The sequence below is a fragment of the Microtus ochrogaster genome, unplaced genomic scaffold (assembly GCF_000317375.1).
Source record: "Microtus ochrogaster isolate Prairie Vole_2 unplaced genomic scaffold, MicOch1.0 UNK98, whole genome shotgun sequence".
Lineage (NCBI taxonomy): Eukaryota > Metazoa > Chordata > Mammalia > Rodentia > Cricetidae > Microtus > Microtus ochrogaster.
In genome coordinates, this window is record NW_004949196.1 from 929,659 (window position 1) to 946,811 (window position 17,153).

The following is a 17,153-nucleotide window of genomic DNA, read 5'->3' on the forward strand; positions in this document are numbered from 1 at the left end:
CTGTCCTGGAACTAGCTCTTGTAGACCAGGCTGGTCTCGAACTCACAGAGATCCGCCTGCCTCTGCCTCCCGAGTGCTGGGATTAAAGGCGTGCTTTTTGTTGGTGTTTGAGATAGGGTTTCTCTGTGTGGCTCTGACTGTCCTGGAACTCTCTCTGTAGACCAGGCTGGCCTCTAACACACAGAGATCCACCTGCTTCCACCTCCTAGGTGCTGGGATTAAAGGTATGCGCCACCACTGTCTGGCTGGAGCTAGTGTTCTTCACAGTTTAGCCACCACTCTGGCCGTCACCTGTTAGCACATTTTCATTAACCTATTCTGTGCGCATGCGTGTATATGTGGGTGCGCATGCGTGTATACGTGGGCGAGCCACAGCCAGTGTATGGCGGTCAGAGGACGACTTCTGGAATCAGCTCTCTCCTGGGCCTTGGCAGCAAGCACTTTACCCGAGGCGCCATCCTATTGGCCTGCTGAGTCCCGTTTCACACTGCGCTCTGCACTCTCACAGGAGGGAGACTGCTGTACACAGAACCAGCAATGCTAAATGTAAGCACCTGCCAGTCACCCGAAAACTCCCAGATCCAGAAACCCACTACTGAGAATTTCTCCTAGGCAACAGGCCCCAAAGGTTGTGAGAGCACCCTCACCTCATGCTTTGTGGGCATAACCAACCAGCAGGACAGCCAGGGCTAGGCGTAAACACCTTGTGTCCAACCCCCCTCCCGAAATAAAAATAAAATTAAAAAGGAGGCGGTGGCGTAGAATATTCTTTTAAGCTGTGCTGCTTTTGTGTACGCTGCATTTGTTTAACTCTGCGAAGCTGCGATTCTTTGCCTGTCTAAAACACCTGATGGTCTAATAAGGCCATAAATGGCCAACAGCAAGGCAGGAGAAAGGATAGACTGGGCTGGCAGGCGGAGAAATGAGAAGAGGAGGATGTCAGGGATCAGTCACCCTGCCAGCCACGGACTAAGAGGGAAAGTAAGACACACAGAAGAAAAGGGAAAAACGCAGAGACACGTGGTAAGCAGGCTAATTTAGCAAAGCTGGCAAGAAACAGCACAAGTGGAAGCTGGGCTTTTATAAGAATAAGCCTCCGTGTATCTATTGGGAACTGGGTTCCCAAAACTGGGTTGGGATCCCCAAAAGAGTACAGAGTCAAAAGAGTAAAAAACAATAAAGAGGAAAAAGAAAGAAATGGGCGCCTCAGTAGGACTGGCACCAGGCCGGGACCTCATCTCATCCAGAGCTGTGGCTGCAGGCACAAGGCCCCAGGCCTGGATGTTTGCACGGCTGCTGCTGCCCTGGACTCAGCCCCTCCTCTGGATCCCTGTCTAGTGGGCGTGGGGATTGGCAAATTTAAACTCCTTTTTTGATTTTATCTATTTTTATTTTGATGAAATCCAAGTCACGTAAAATATACCACTAACCAAAGGATACTATCCAGTAGCCACGTTTCTGTAGACACAGAGTCACTGACACCCCATCTGCCCTCACAGAGCGCCCCCCAGCCCCAGCACCCTGACCAGCTTCTTATCTGTGTGAGTCTGGACCCCTGGGGCACCTGCGAGAAGGCAGCAGCCTGTGGTCTACTGAGTTTGGCTTGGAGCTGGGCTCCTCTGAACGCCTTTCCTCTTTAAGGTTGAGTGAACTCCCAGACTGCATCGTTTGTCTGCAGGCTCTTACTTTTGAGTAAATCAAGCTCCTCCACAGTTGGGTGTCACCGAAGGGGAAGTTTCAAGGCTGTACCTGTTGACATCATCTTGTGTGGACTCTGGAGATTCCCCACTAGCAACTCTGGCCTTATTAACCCCCAGTGCTCAAACCTTGAAACCCAGAGTCCTTTTCCCATCAGTTTGTTTCCACTGAGGTCATTTTTATTTCACGTAAGAAGACGTCATTTTACGGTTTAGACTACCTGGAACACGGCAGAGAATGCGGTTTCCCTATAACCCATGTGCCGTTTCTGGCTGTGAGTATTTGCCATGGTCTAAACGAACATGTTCCCGGAATCCAAACATGGGAACCGGACAGTCCATTAAATAGGAGGACCGAGAAGTAGAGGGGCTGAGCAGACCTGTGTTCAGAGGTCCAGCAGCCTTGTAAACTCGAGTGTGATGGCGCCTGTCTGTAAACCCTGTCCAGGAGAGACGGAGGAACCCAGGAAGTTCGCCGGCTAATCTAGTCTAGCCAAATGGGTGAGCTTCCGGTTCCCGAACCTGTCTCAAAACAATAACCAGGCCATCTTGCAAGCAAATGGAAAGTGTTGATCATAGATGCGCCGGGGGAGGGATGTCTTCCGGGTCTCTTTAGTCTTTAGCTCTTGGACATTTACAATCCCCCACCTCCCCAGGCCAGGCGGGAAGCACAGGAAGCGGAAGTTGCCGCTGCTGTGCTAGCCTTGCTTCACCTTCACGGCCCTCCCTATTTATTCTCTACCACTGTCCTGGAAAAGGCTCTAGGCCCCCAGCTGGTGGCGCTATCTTGGGATACTGTGGACTCTTTGGAGGCGGGGCCTAGCTGTGACCTAGCACAGGGGGACTCTGCTCCCTTCCCAGCCTAAGGCACATAGTGTCTGCACAAGGCTCCTCCACGGTGCTGAGGAAGTTAGTAAGAACCACAATAACAACAAAAAATAAAATTCAAAAAAGGACATGAAGCTGGGAGGGAGATGGGGTAGCGGTGCGAGGGGGAGACGGAAGGAAGCATCAGCGAACGGATACGTATACTATACATTTATAAATAAGTCAAACTTGCATGAATAAGCAGTACTATTAACAAACTAAAAGGCCTCACAAGCCATCCAGGAGTTGTGGTCAGGGGTATACCCAGTGGACACCAAAGAAAGTCTCCTCAGCGTTGCGGGACGGCAGCAGAGGCAGGGTAAGGTTGGTGCAGAGGACGTCCCCAATGGCTAGGTGAGTCAGGCGCTGGGACGCCACAGTGCAGCTCTGTCCAAAGGGCAGGCGCAGCAGGGTGATGCTGTGGGCCGCAGGGGAGCAGATGCCCACCGTCATGGTGGCCCTGTGCTGCACGGTGCCGTATGCGGAAGAGCAGTTAGCCAGTGTCACTTGGATATGCAGCCTGTAGATGCCGGCACGGTGGATATACAGCTGCCCCTTCTCCAGCCCTGGTCCATGAGCGAAGGATCTTCCCAAGGTTGGGCCGGCTGCCCAGCGCAGTGTGGGGTCTTTCCGAGGAACTGGGGGCAGAAGATGAAGGAGAAAGGAGGTTAGTCAGGCTGTGGCACTTAGAGCAGGGGACTTAAAGGAAGGGAGGAGAAGAAAAAGGAGAGGGAGGTGGACAGGCACACAGGATGCTGGGGGAGGCAGAGAGATGGAGAAAGGAGGATAGAGATGGAGAGAGATTGAGAGATGCAGAGAGAGATATGCAAAAAATGATAGAGAGGGAGAGGTGGGCACACATGTGTATGCAACTACACATGTATGGTATGGAAAGACAGATGGACAGAAGGAAGGGAGATAGTCGGAGAGACATGGTGCAGGGAATGCCTAGTGCTCTGTTGTGCCTCCCTCTGGTGCCTGGGAGCTGCCTCTCTGTCCCACCAAATCCCAGTTCCTCCGGCTCCATCTCCAGCAATGCCCTTGGCCCTGTTCAGAGGGCTACAAGGGTTTGGGCCAGCATGGCCATGGTTCCTGGGCAAGGGGAAACTGGTCATGGGTTGGACACACTTATACCCTCCACCACAGTGGAAACAAATCTGCCACCCGTTCTATGGATGATGCTAACTGAAGTGGGAAGACAGGCCCTGAAGGTGGAGGCCCGTGTCACGGGTGGGGGGCGGGGCAGGAAAGGAGAATGTGCTCAGTGTTCATCTCCCCACTTCCCGGCAGGATGAGAAGTGGCCTTGGTCTCAGCTTTCCCTCCAACTCCCAGCCAGGGTGGCTGAAGCCTTTCTCCTTTAAGCTGCTTTTGTTTGTTATTTGGTTTTGTCATTTTGTTCCAGTAATGAAAAAAAGTCATGACTATTGACCCAAAGGTCTTGGCTGCCAATCAGAGCAGCTAACTGGGGGGAGGGGAGGAGAGGGGAAGGGAGGGGAGAGGAAGAGAGGGAGAGAGAGAGATTCCTTTAATTAGTTATTGATTTTGAGACCGGATCTTGCTATACAGGGAACCCTCAAATTCCCAATGTCCTACCATGGGTTGCTGGGCACTAGAATGATGAGGGTGGCCAGACAGGATGGATTTATTAAAGTTAGGGTAGTTGGTTATTAGTCCCAAGGCCCAAGGTACTTATCTAAGCACTAATGCTACTACTACTAGAAGTTTTGAAAGTTTGAGACAAAATCTTGCTTGTAGCTTGAGCTGGCCTGGAATTTACAATGCCTCTGCCTCAGCCTCCTGAGTGCCTGGACAACACATGTGCATCTCTGGACCCCGCAGCGCCTCACTCAGAAGGACAGAGCCAGTCCTAGCATGCCACAAGTACCGTTTTGGCTTAATTCTCTTTGCCTATTTTCCAGCACTGTCTTTCTTGGCTTGTTTGTAGGCTTGTCATGAAACCCAGCATCTCCTGCAGTGTCTCGAAAGAACTCAGCCACTAGGTGACGTCGGCAGCCCCTCACTGGGGAAGGTAGGGCTCCATGCCTGAGCCGCCCCCCCCCCCCCATTACTATTTTCGCTAAGATCCAGCCTGCTCATAGATCTACCCCACGGATGGAGAGAGCAGGGTTGTGAGCAGCTGGATCACGGCAGTGGCTGGTGTTGTATCTGCGTTCCTTAAGGAAGGGAGAGGATAAGGGAGGCAGCGTGTTCCTGGAATCACGTGTCCCCAGCGTACTCTAGCCCCTCTCTACCCCCTTTTACAACCTTTCCTTTTTCTCTCTCCCTTTTTTTTTTTTTTAAAGATTTATGCCCGCATGCCAGAGGAGGGCACCAGATTTCAGTACAGATGGTTGTGAGCCACCATGTGGTTGCTGGGAATTGAACTCAGGACCTCTGGAAGAGCAGCCAGTGCTCTTAACCTCTGAGCCATCACTCCAGCCCTCTCTCTCCCTTTCTTAATTTCTTTGGCGACAAGGGCTTTTGTTGCCCAGGCTAGCTCTTGTTGCCCAGGCTAGCCTTGAACTCAATGACCTTGAATTCTTGGGTCTCTGCTTGTCCGGCCCCTGTGCTGGGAGCCAGGTGTGCATGGCCACACCTGGTTTACGTGGGCTGAAGCCCAGGGCTTGTGAGCCAGGCAGCGCTCTAACACTGAGCAACATCCCATACTGCTGTCTTTCCTATTTGTTGTATTGAGATGATCCCAAGTAACTCAGGCTGGCTTCAAACTCCCAATGTGTCAGAGGATGACCTTGAACTCCTAACCCTCCTCCCTCTGTTGCCCAAATGCTGGGATGACAAGTGTGCACCAGCAGCCTGCCTCATGTGGTGCCGAGGATGAAACCCAGGGCCTCCTGGGTGCTGGGAGCTGGGTGCTGGGTGTTGGGTTGCTGGCTCTGCACTCCTAGCTCAGGTCGATCCAGGAGCCACTCCTTTCCTATGTTCCTGCCTCCCTCTTTCCTGTCCCCACCTCTCACCCCTCTGGAATTCCAGCCTTACCTGTGAGATTCAGCTGTAACTCGGCTACATGCACCTGGAAAAAAATACCAGAAAGCAGAGAAAGCACATGAGTGCGGAGGGCTTGAGAGACTATCGGTCCCGTGTGCCTGCTTGCTGCCGTCCATCCTGCATTCCCACTGGCCTAGTCTACATTTTTTTTTTTCTGCTGTAAAGTCTTACCCAGGCCTGTGAAAGTTTCAGTAACAAGATCGCTTTGTTTTCCTAGAACAGAACGGAGTCCTTCCTACCACTTGTGGGGCCTCTCAGTCCCGGGAAGCTCCAATCCTCACCAGCTATCCCCCTCCAGCCCCAGATTCGTGAGGACCCCAACAGTCTGACTCTCAGTCGCGGGCGGGCGTGGTCGGAAACGCCCGGGCCGGGCTGAAGCATCCCCGCAGTTTAAGGCAGCATCATGCCCAGCCCGGGATCCCCCGTGTGCTCCCAGGCAACTGGGGCCGGCCTGGCCTCCCCGCTCAGCCTTTCCTGTCATCTATCTGTCCCATCTTCCTCTTTCCCACCTATTTCGTTCCGATTTTGCCTCTTTTACGCGTCCTTGCGCTCTGGCGCATCCTCCCTGCGCCTGTCGGGTCCCCTCCAGAGCACCCGAGTGCTTCCCTCCCTCCTTCCCCTTCTTTCCTCCTCTCACCTCAAGTGGCTCCAACTGCGTCTGCTGTGGTCTCCGGAACTGGTAACAGCAGATAAAACAGCAGATCGCGAAACTAAGCGGTAGCAGCAGGGGGCTAAGGCGCAGGACAGTGGCCCAGCTCAGGCGTGGCAGCACCCACGGGCGAGGGCGACCTTCCTCGGCCATCCTTGCCGGAGGGTGCTGCATCCTTTGATGGCGACCGCCAGAAGACAGCAGGAAGCTGCAGCCTCCTCGGCTGAGCTTTTGTGGCTTCTGCCTGCCTTGACCTGCCCTTAGAACCCCCGGGGATGTCCGACGCAGGGGAAGAACTGGGCCTCTTCACAGGGGGGCAGGGAAATCCCCTGAAGCTTGTGGCACCCCTGCCATCTTGTAGACAGGCCCACCCCAGCCTGTTTCTCAGGCACAGAACATTCTGTACCCAACCCTTGCTGCTTCTGCCTGGGGTTCATTCATTCATTCAACAAACCATTTATTGAGCATCTATTAGTGGTTCAGCACTGGGTTGGGTTGCTAGACAATCAGCAAGCGTCCGCATCCAGTGAGATCCCTCGTGCTCCCCCAAATATTTGGACACGACTGTAGGCACTTCCATAGGGGTACGTTATAAACATCCCAGGCTGGAACTCATTATGTATAGCCCAGGCTAGCCTAGAACTTGTCATGTTGCCCGGAGTGGCCAGCATCTCCTCAAGTAACCCAGGCAGGTGTGGAACATGCAACCCAGGCTGGCCTCTGACCGCGGGTGTGAGTCACCACAGCTGAAGTTGTCCTGAGGGCTAGCATATACAATAGCTACTGCCCCCTTCCCGTGCCTGCTGGAAGCTGAGAACATGGCCCTGTCTGAAAGGAGACTGAGTTGTTGCTACTCAAGAGCACACGGCAGCTAGTTATTAGCACAAGATGCCCCGCCCCCCACGCAAGGTTCGTCACGGGTGGGGGCGGGGCCTTGAGACCTCTCCTTCCTGTGGCTTTCCAGTAAGTTGCCATTACTCCTGAAGACAGGGTCCCACCCAACACTCAGTGCAGCACACAGGGAACAGTTGAGTGTTCACTTAGAGCCAGCAAAGAGGCAGGAAACCATGCCGTAGAGAGGGAACTGAGCTGGGGACAGTCACCCGAGCCTGGCAGGCCTGGGGAATCTATCTTTCCCGTCCCTGGTGTCCCTTCCTCTGGACCTCCCTGGGGTGGACACTCCAAGAGAGCAGTGTGTTCTTCATGGAAATCCATTTTACCCAGAATCCAGACTGTTCTATAAGATGTTGGACACATCTACCAGTGCATGGTCCCCTGAAGTTGAGGCGTCCTCTAGAGGAGAGGGCCATATGGAGAGATTGCTTCTGAAACAGGTTTGAGCCTGCGCAGCTTAGAGGCCGCCACCACCTTCATATCCTGTTTTGGGAGGAACTTGTTGGCCAGTGGCCCCTGAATTTCAGATGTAGTCAGATGAGGATGGTGCAGGTCTTGGTGGTTAAGATCGAGACCCTTCCAGAGAACTCAGTTCCCAGTACTCACATCAAGTGGTCTGGTAACGTCTGGAAGTCCAGTTCCAGGAGGTTTCGGTATCTCTGGTTTCCTTGGGCGCCTGCACTCACAAGCACATACCTGCCCCCCCCCCCCTTTAAAAGCAAACCTTTTAAAAATATGGTGTGAACCGGGAAGATGGCTCAGCGGGTAAAGGCCTTGTTAAGCAAACATGAGAACCCCCAAGTTTGATCCCTGAAAGTGGGGTACAGCAGTGCCTGCGGGTAATCACAGTCTGCTGGGAGGTAGAGACAGGAGGACCTCAGCAGCTCACTGCCCAGCCTAGCTGAAAGGGAGAGAGCTCCAGGCTCAGTGGGAGACCCAGGAGGTGGTAGAGGAAAACCATTGGTGTCAACCTCCTGTCTCCACAGACAACTGCAAGAACAAGTTACCCTGCCTCTCACACATGCACACAGTGAAGAGACACCTGGGACATAGGGGCTTGGAGCTTGTGCAATCACCACCCAAGAGGACAGAGTGACAGACTCCCCTCCAGCCTTCAGAGGGTGTGTGACCTCACTGACATCTTGTTCCAGAGCCTTAACCTTCACACACTTTGTAAAAAAAAAAAAAAAAAAAAGTTTGTGTGTGGGGGGGGAGGGGCGCGCATGCACACGTGAGTGCCATGCCCATGAAAGCCAAACAAAAATGTTGTTGGAGCTGGAGTCACAGGTGGTTGTGAACCGCTGCGTGATGTAGGATCTTAGACCCAGACTTGGACCCTCTGCAAGCATAGCAAGTGCTTGTAACTGCTGTCATTTGGGGGGCTTTAAGTCATCGAATGTGTGGGCGTTTTCATGCTAGTGTTTCTATTGCTGTGATGAGCACCAAAGCAACTTGGACAGAGCTAAGTTTATCCCACCTTACAGTTGCTCACCATGGAAGGCAGGGTAGGGACTCAGGTGGGGCTGTGGCAGAGCCCAGGAGGAGCACAGCTTACAAACTAGCTCAGCCTTCCTTCTTGCACACACAGGAGCAACCGCACAGCCAGGATAACATGCTAAGCCCCTCCTGCTGGTGTTCTGGTTGACAGGGTCCGTTGAGGAAAAAACGGTTCTTTCAAGATGAATTTCAGGTTCAGCGAAAGCATCAGGCGAACCAGCTCCTGGTGAACTGGGCGTTGCTTTCTGGAAAGCTTCTTCCCTGTTACACAATTTACACCTTAACAAGCGATTTCTGCATACCATAACCTCTTATCTGGAGCTGGTTGAAGGAGCCATTTGCCTAAGCAGTCCTCAGCTGGAGACCTCCCTGTTTGCCAGGTTCTCTCCTTGCTAAGTTTTGCAAAGACTCTGGAATCCTTCAGGGAGAACTCAGATAAGAAACATTGTAAACAGAAGGCAACAATCACTGACTTTAAACAAAAGCATAGGCACTGTCACACTGGAAGTTCAGCCAAAGACTTTGTGGAATCTCATTACAGCTCCCCCCTTCTGTTTAAGATATAATTGTAATATAATTATAAGTTATAATTAGTAAGTTTATAATTATAAGTTATAACTAAGATATAATGTTGGAGATTATTTGGCCTTACAGTAAATACAGCCTTCCCCCCCCCCCCCATTGTTTTGTTTCATGATTTTAGGCAAATAAGCCAAAATATATTTTAAAGCCAGTAAAGTTTTTACTGCTAGAACAAGGGTAGTAATCGCTAGAACAAGAAATCTGTTAAAGCGATATGCAGGGCTGAACGAGACTGATGCATCTACAAGGCTTTCCATACATCCATTCCTGTCACATGAGGTAACCCTTTTGGAAAAGTTTCCTTCGTTTCTTGCTATAAATCATAAATCGTTTAGGGAGAATTAGGGTGACCCGTCAGACGCATCTTAAATTCTTCCAGCCATGCTTGCTATTGCTGAACCTTAAAGGTGTAATTCCATCGGATGCAGCATTCCAACCCATTTTAATTGTATGTCTTCCTCCAATATTTCTAACTGACCTCCTGTAGAGGAGCTGCGGGCAGCATTCCTGTCGCCAGCTCCCAGCCACCTGGCTAGCTTATGCCCCGAAATAACAACACGGAAACTGTATTCTTTTAAACGCTGCCAGGCCGATTATATCTATCCTCTTCTTGGCTAACTCTCATATGTTGCTTAACCCATATCTAATAATCTGTGTAGCACCACGAAAGTATTCTAGTGTATGCCCATCTTGGGCTGGAGCTTCATCGCGTCTGCCCTGGAGAGGAGAGGCATGGCTTCTGGCTCACTTCCTCTTCCTCCCAGCATTCTGTTCTGTCTTCCCCACCTACCTACGTTCTGACCTATCAAGCCAAGCAGTTTTCTTTATTGATTAACCAATGAAACAACAGATTGACAAATAACCTTCATACATCAACCTCCCATCAGGATAACAGCTTTGTCTCAAATCAGCTGCTTCATTAACTACCTCACTATTTTGTTGAGCCTAGTTCTCTAGGATGCGTATGCCAGTCTCTAAAGATCTCAGCATTTGAGTTTCCGTATGACGTGCCGGTCCAGCTGTTGTAGCAGCAGCAGCCAATGCAACGATGCCCCAAACGACAACAACCAATCCAAGCGGTTGACGAGTTCATCTTAATATTCTTTCTGCACTCACTCATCACAGGTGAGCGTTGCCATGGTCTCGACAGCTTCACTGGTATTCAGATGGCTGGCCTTGCTCTAAGGATGTACAGACGTTCAGAGGTTACATTTGAAGCCACCCAAGAATTAATACAGGTATGAAGACTACAGCATTCACTAGGGATGCTGTAATTATTAGGGTGCCACTGTACAGGTTCATTCGGTAACAAATAAGGTCATGGAGCACGGCAACCAAGGGGTGATGCTGATTTAGTCTAAAAGACAAAGGAGACTCATCACCCTTAACATTTAGCTTTCCTTCCCGTGCTTCGAGAAGGTGTAAGGCATTTGCTAATTTTCCTGAATTAATCCTGAATTGCCAAATTGCAGGAGAAAATCTGACATCCAATTCCATGCCATCGAATAGGTTCATTAACAGTAGAGCTAACTCCCACAGTGTCACGTGAACTACATTTGAGCATCTTAATTCTGAGTGAGGATATTTTCCTTGAGGGGAGCCATAGGGCTCCAGTCAATGCCGCCTCCACGGGAGATAGTTACTGATAGCACTTGAGGGTTCCTGTAGGCAGAGACCGGGTGCCCATTTTTTGCAGAAGGCTGCTTGTTTGTTCCCAGCTGCCCAGGCCACGAAATAATCACACAGAAACTATATTATTTAAATCACTGCTTGGCCTATTAGCTCTAGTTTCTTATTGGCTTTCCTAAACTAACCCATCTCCACTAATCTGTGTATCGCCACATGGCTGTGGGTTACTGGGTAAAGTTCTGGCATGTCTGTCTATGGCAAGGCTCCATGGCGTCTCCCTGACTCCGCCTACTCTCTCTTTTCCGGCCTGGTTGTACTCTGTTAAGCCACTGGCCAAAAGCAGCTTCTTTATTCATTAACCAATACAAGCAACACACACACAGAAGGACTTCCCACACCAGGTTCTCATTCTTACATTGTTGCCAATGTACCCAGTCAGATCTCTTGTTGGTGACTAAAATCTCACAGGCAGTAGATTTATGAACTACTAGTATTAATCTCCTGTCCTCTAAAACCGCATGCATGAAGCATATAAAATTTATGATGATCCTGGCTAGTATTAACTACAGATAACCACACTTGAAATATATTTAGACACTGAATTCCATTACCCATACAAATGGCAATTCCTTGAACCCCCACCATATAGTTTATGATTTCCTTACCCTCCTTCATGGCTGAGCAGGTCCTCAGTTGTTATAAGGACCAAGTAGCTGAGACTATTTAATAACCACCACAAGAATATCCATATCTCCCCAGCTTACTCCTGTTAATTGGAGGATTAGGAACATAGGCCCAAGATGTATAGTTGGTCCCTGTTACCTTTGCAGTTACCACAAACAGCATAACAAAAAACAATGCTGTAGCATCCAGAGGTTTTTCTGGTCAGTCAGACTAATGCTCCCTCTTTGCCACACAAATTCTTAAGCTGTCCCCAAGGTGAAAGGATCAACTGTCTACTTCAACGGCTTTCTGTATCTCTTCTTTCCCCAAGTCATGTCACCGACGTCAGCAGCCAAAGCATCCAAGGGACTTCTCTTGCTCATGTCAGTTCTGATGGTATCCACAAATTTGTGTGTCCTGTAGGAACATCATAAGCATACCCTCAGTCCTATTGTAACACTTTCCCCGGTTTCCATTCTGATGTTAAAACATCTTTATAATACACAGGCCAATTCAATTCAGCAGTTTTTTTCCTATGGTTCAGTGACTTTCAGCAACTGTTGTCCCTGCTTCATTAACACTAAAAAAGGCACACACCTTTAATCCCAGCACTCGGGAGGCAGAGGCAGGCAGATCACTGTGAGTTCGAGGCCAGTCTGGTCTACAAGAGCCAGTTCCAGGACAGGCTCCAAAGCTAAAAAGAAACCTTGTCTGGAAAAAACAAAACAATAAAAAAAAAATTAAAGTTAGTAAAGCATATTGAAATCCATTCCTGGAAGTCCTTATATACCCATTCCAGTTTGTAAGCATCTCTTTTAGAGTGTGATTAGCTCTTTCAACAATTGCTTGTCCTACTTGGTCGGGGGAGGGGGAGGGATATGGGAGGCGGTGGCGGGGAGGAGGCAGAAATCTTTAATAAATAAATAAAAACAATTGCTTGTCCTATACAATTATACAGTAGCCCTCTTGCTGTGCCACCAGTGCAGCTTAGATGCTGAGATGGGGTGGGAGTGTAGGGAAATGGGGGGTGCTGGGATTGAGACCCGGAGGCTTCTTTTCAGGTAGAAGAACAGCAACCTTTATTTTTCCCAAAGCTAAAGCCTTTTATACCTCTACTGCTTCTGTGGAAAACCACCTGCCAGAAAGAACACAAACACCCTTGTCAATGACAGACCACAAGTAAGTTCCGCTGTCAGTCAGGGGGAGTGAGGGCAGCTGGATCACAACATCCTGTAACGAACTTTCTGTTACAATGTTCAGAACATTGTTTCATTTTCCTAGACATACAGTCTGGGGCATTAGCAGTTTTAATTTGTGTCAGTGTATCCATTATAGCCATTGTCTCTAATAAATGTGTAGTTACAGAATCAGGCTTTTCAGAACTTAAAGAAAGCAAATGTCTGCAGAGTATTACTTTTGGAATGTTTAAATCATTCACCTTGCAAAATATGAAAAAATTACTTAATTCTTGAGTAATCAGTCCAACAATGGGGTACAACCAGTTAATATCACCCACCCAATAATGTTTGAAAACCATTAAGAGTGTGTAACTGATCTTTTTAAATCTGTACCTTTTGTGATTGGATTTTCTGTTTAATTTAAATTTAAAATAATTATGAGAATCTTGTCTTTGCATTTTTTCAGGAGCAATTAATAATCCTCAACAAGGTAAAATTCATTGTACTACATTAAACATTCTTTCTAAGGTGTAAAAACTGACCAGAAACTGGCCTGGAGAATTAAAATCACAGATAGACAAGAGACACAAACACATTGATCATCCTTGATAAAAGAATGCCAAGTTTATTGTGCTCGGGGAAGCTTATATAGGGCTCTGGCCATGTCCCAGCTCTCAGGATCTTTCAGCTGCAGACCCACCAGCCTGCCATCAAGGTCTTGTGCTCAGAGTAGCTGCAGGCTGCTCAGAGAAGAAGAAAACAACTTATTTGCTCAGAGCAGCTGCAGGCACAGGAAAAACAAGCCACTCACAGGGTCCACAGCCCCCAATAGCTTCCGACACTAAAGTACCTGTATTAACCTAAATGCCCCTTGTCCAAAGAATGGATAAGGAAAGCTGGGCGGTGGTGGCACATGCCTTTAATCCCAGCACTTGGGAGGCAGAGACAGGCGGATCTCTGTGAGTTGAGACCAGCCTGGTCTACAAGAGCTAGTTCCAGGACAGGCTCCAAAACCACAGAGAAACCCTGTCTCGAAAAACAAACAAACAAAAAGAATGGATAAGGAAAATGTGGTACATTTATACAATGAAGTACTACACAGCAGAAAAAAATGACATCTTGAAATTTGCAGGCAATTGGATGGAGCTAGAAAACATCATATTGAGTGAGGTAATCCAGACTCAGGAAGACAATTATCACATGTACTCACTCATAGGTGGTTTTTAAACATAAAGCAAAGAAAACCAGCCTACAAACCACAATTCCAGAGAACCTAGAGAATCTAGACAACAGTGAAGATACTAAGAGGGACTTACATGGATCTAATCTATATAGGAAGTAGAAAAAGACAAGATCTCTTGAGTAAATTGGGAGCATGGGGACCATGGGAGATGGTTAAAGGGGAGGGGAGAGGCAGGGAGGGGAGTAGAGAAAAATATAGAGCTCAATAAAAATTAATTAAAAAAAGAAAAAAAATAATTTTTTAGGCTCTTTATCAATAGAAGATTATTTCTATGAGTTTTTGCCTTAGCAGACATATTATTTAATAATCTAATAACCTGTTGTTACAGTTGTTACATTTTAATAGGATTTAGCCAAGAGTCTCCAAAAAGCAACTTAAAGAGCACAGCCAAATACTCTATAGTGATAAATAGGCAAGAGTACACCCAATGTTAGTTTAAAATCGTGATTTTTGTTCTTTTAGTTCATTTACTATGAAAATTGACCCTTCATTCAAACATTAATCAGATTATTGGGAGGACAGGGGAAGAGAACACCCGCCACCAAATGAATGGCTAATATCTATGGCAATTTTTTTTTAAAGAAAGGGTTTCTCTGTGTAGCTCTGGCTATCTTGAAACTTGCCCTGTAGACCAGGTTGGCCTCGAATTCATAGAGATCTGCTTGCCAGCCTCCCAAGTACTGGGATTAAAGGCCTGCACCACTACCGCCTGGCATCTATGGAAACTAAACAGCATCGGCTCAGTACTTAATGCCCTGGTGTGATTGTCTTGTAGTAGAAGGTGAGCTTGTTTTCATTCTTTCTCCCGTGAAGGGACTGCTGATATTAATATACATTAATATTGATATAATAATATTCCACTATTAGGGAAAAATATTTCCCACACAGGGATCTTCAATATTGAGTTATTCCCATTCTAAAGGAAAAATGAAAAACATTCAAACCAAAATCAAGCAAACATGAAAATTCTAGGTCACGGGCTGGCTGTGCTAGCCCATACTGCAACGGTGGACCCCTGCCTGCCTGTCATTCTTTGGGGTGTTGTTGCTCTGCGCTGGTCAGCCTGTCTCTGAAAAAGGTGACAGGCAGCATGCAGCCAGAGCACTGGGAGTTCCGGCTATCAGTCATTTCTTCCAACTGTTTGGAGGAATTTTATTCTGCGTAGCTCAGTGATCGTATCTGTCTTACACAGAGTAAAAGCAGCCCATATGCCACCACTTCATCATTTCTGTAGGTTTCTGAACATAAACCTCCGAACATAAACACTTCCCTTTTTTTCATTAGGAAGATCCCTTTTTCCTTGATTTACTCTTCATCTCAAGAGCCATTTTATTTGTATCTTTAATATTTGCAATAATTGCACAGTCAATGCTTTTCCAACAAGCATTTTAGCAATTGTGTATTTTGTTGATCCTGAGATGGGGAGTTTAAATTCCCCATGTCCCTGCCAAATCCTGGAATCTTCACATACGTAGGCGCACTTCTTACCTTCAGTTCTGGAGTGTTGGATCCCTCCTTTCTCCAAGCAACACCACACTGGACACCAAGTGCAGCTGTTCTGTTCTGTGCGGGTCCAAGGGTCACTCCGAGATGAATTTTAGTTTTCTGCAGTAGGGAAGTCCAGTCTCTGAGGGACTCAATTCCCCTTGCTTGTTGAAAGGAGCCGCCCCAGCTCACGGCCGCCCACATGGCTAGCTTTATACCTGAAATAATTAACGGAAACTGTATTCTTTTAAACACTGCCTGGCCCATTAGTTCTAGCCTCTTATTGGCTAGCTCTTACATATTGATCTGACCCATTTCTAATAATCTGTGTAGCCCACGAGGCGGCTTACCAGAGAAGATCTTAACCTGCATCTGTCTGGAGTGGGAGAATCATGGTGAATGCCTGACTCAGCTTCTTTCTCCCAGCATTCTGTTCTGTTTACTCCGCCTACCTAATTTTCTGTCCTATTAAAGGGCCAAGGCAGTTTCTTTATTTAACCAATGAAACAACAGATAGAAAGATGAGCCTCCTCCATCACTTGCTTCCCCAAAAGTCATTTTGTTGTTGTTGTGGTGGTGGTTGTTATACAACTTAAACCTAACAAGCTATTCCTGCGTCTCTCATCTGGAGCTGGTTGAAGGAGCCATTTGCCTAAGCAGTCCTCAGCTGGAGACCTCCCCGGTTTGCCAGGTTGTCTCCTCACTAAGTTTTGCAAAACTCTGGAATCCTTCAGGAAGAACTCAGATAAGAAACATTGACTTTTAACAGAAGGTAACAATCACCTACTTTAAACAGAAGGGAACAATAACTGACCTTTAAACAGAAGGCAGCAATCACTGATTTTAATCAAAGCCTAGGTGCTGTCACCCCCAGAACTGAAGCCATGTGTAAATGTAGTATCTCTCACTACGCCTCCAACATGGGACATCAATGAAGAAAAGTGCAGGTTTACAGGCCAAACCCGCAGGGGCATTTTCTCAACTGAGGTTCCCCTTCTAAAATCACTCTACTTATGTTAAGTTGATATGAAACTAGTCAGGTCACTGGGAAAATAAATTCACAGGTAACTACAGCTGGAGGACTTTAACTTTATAAACAGTCCATGTACTAATCATGATTTATTTTTAGATTATTATTATTATTATTATTATTATTTGCAGTTTTAAGGATGGAAGCTAGGTTAGTGCATTATTGGCAAGTGTTCATCCATACCTCATGCTCCTCACTGGGCTTGGGGCATGGCTCAGGAGTAAGGACACCCTCACCCCACCTCATCCCTCCTTTCCCACCTAGAGTCCCCCAGTGAGGAGCTGGAGGCACGGACAGGGGTGGAACACCGCCTAAAATTCCCCAGTGAGGGGCTGGAGGCATGGGCAGGGATGGGGGCTCCTCTCACCTAGAATCCCCCAGTGAGGGGCTGGGATGTCAGAGGTGGAACCCTGCCTAGAATGCCCCAGTAAGGGGCTGGGGGCATGGTCAGGGGTGAAACCCCTACCTAGAATCCCCCCAGGAGGGGTTGGGGTCATGGTCAGGGATGGCGGCTCCCCCAGCCAAGGCTAGAATCCCCAGTGAGGGACAGGGTCTCTACAGGTTAGAAGGGTTGGTCTAAGCACTTACCTAACATGTCATACAAGGCCATGGCTTTCATTCCCAGCCCTGCTGGCTTTCTGGTTCTTGGGGAATCTTCTGTCTTGCTTCCAAACTGGGAGTTGAGCTTACTGTCCCTTTTAGAGGCCCTCGGTGGTTAGTCTGCCACAGCTT

At 48.2% G+C, this 17,153-nt stretch overlaps 1 protein-coding gene and 1 long non-coding RNA gene across 2 annotated transcripts; both read right to left on the reverse strand.

Moving 5' to 3' along the window:
- Positions 1-2,816: 2,816 nt before the first annotated feature.
- Positions 2,817-6,373, reverse strand: Cd70 (CD70 molecule). The gene is made up of 3 exons (XM_005371122.1): positions 6,209-6,373; positions 5,563-5,596; positions 2,817-3,202 (listed from the first exon to the last, which is right to left on the reverse strand). Exons 1-3 carry the CDS (start codon positions 6,371-6,373, stop codon positions 2,817-2,819), a joined length of 585 nt encoding a protein of 194 aa, XP_005371179.1.
- A 4,846-nt stretch (positions 6,374-11,219) lies between these two features.
- On the reverse strand, positions 11,220-17,153 carry LOC113455734. The gene is made up of 3 exons (XR_003376722.1): positions 17,010-17,153; positions 15,395-15,609; positions 11,220-11,902 (listed from the first exon to the last, which is right to left on the reverse strand). It is a non-coding gene; the product is annotated as an uncharacterized LOC113455734 (long non-coding RNA).

Bases quoted from the DNA above. Each gene is read 5' to 3' on its own strand.
- Cd70 (XM_005371122.1), bottom strand. From the start codon at position 6,373: ATGGCCGAGGAAGGTCGCCCTCGCCCGTGGGTGCTGCCACGCCTGAGC. The intron at 5,597-6,208 runs GTGAGAGGAGGA...ATTTTTTTCCAG, and splicing joins CGCAGTTGGAGCCACTTGAG to GTGCATGTAGCCGAGTTACA. The intron at 3,203-5,562 runs GTAAGGCTGGAA...TTCTGCCCCCAG, and splicing joins GTTACAGCTGAATCTCACAG to TTCCTCGGAAAGACCCCACA.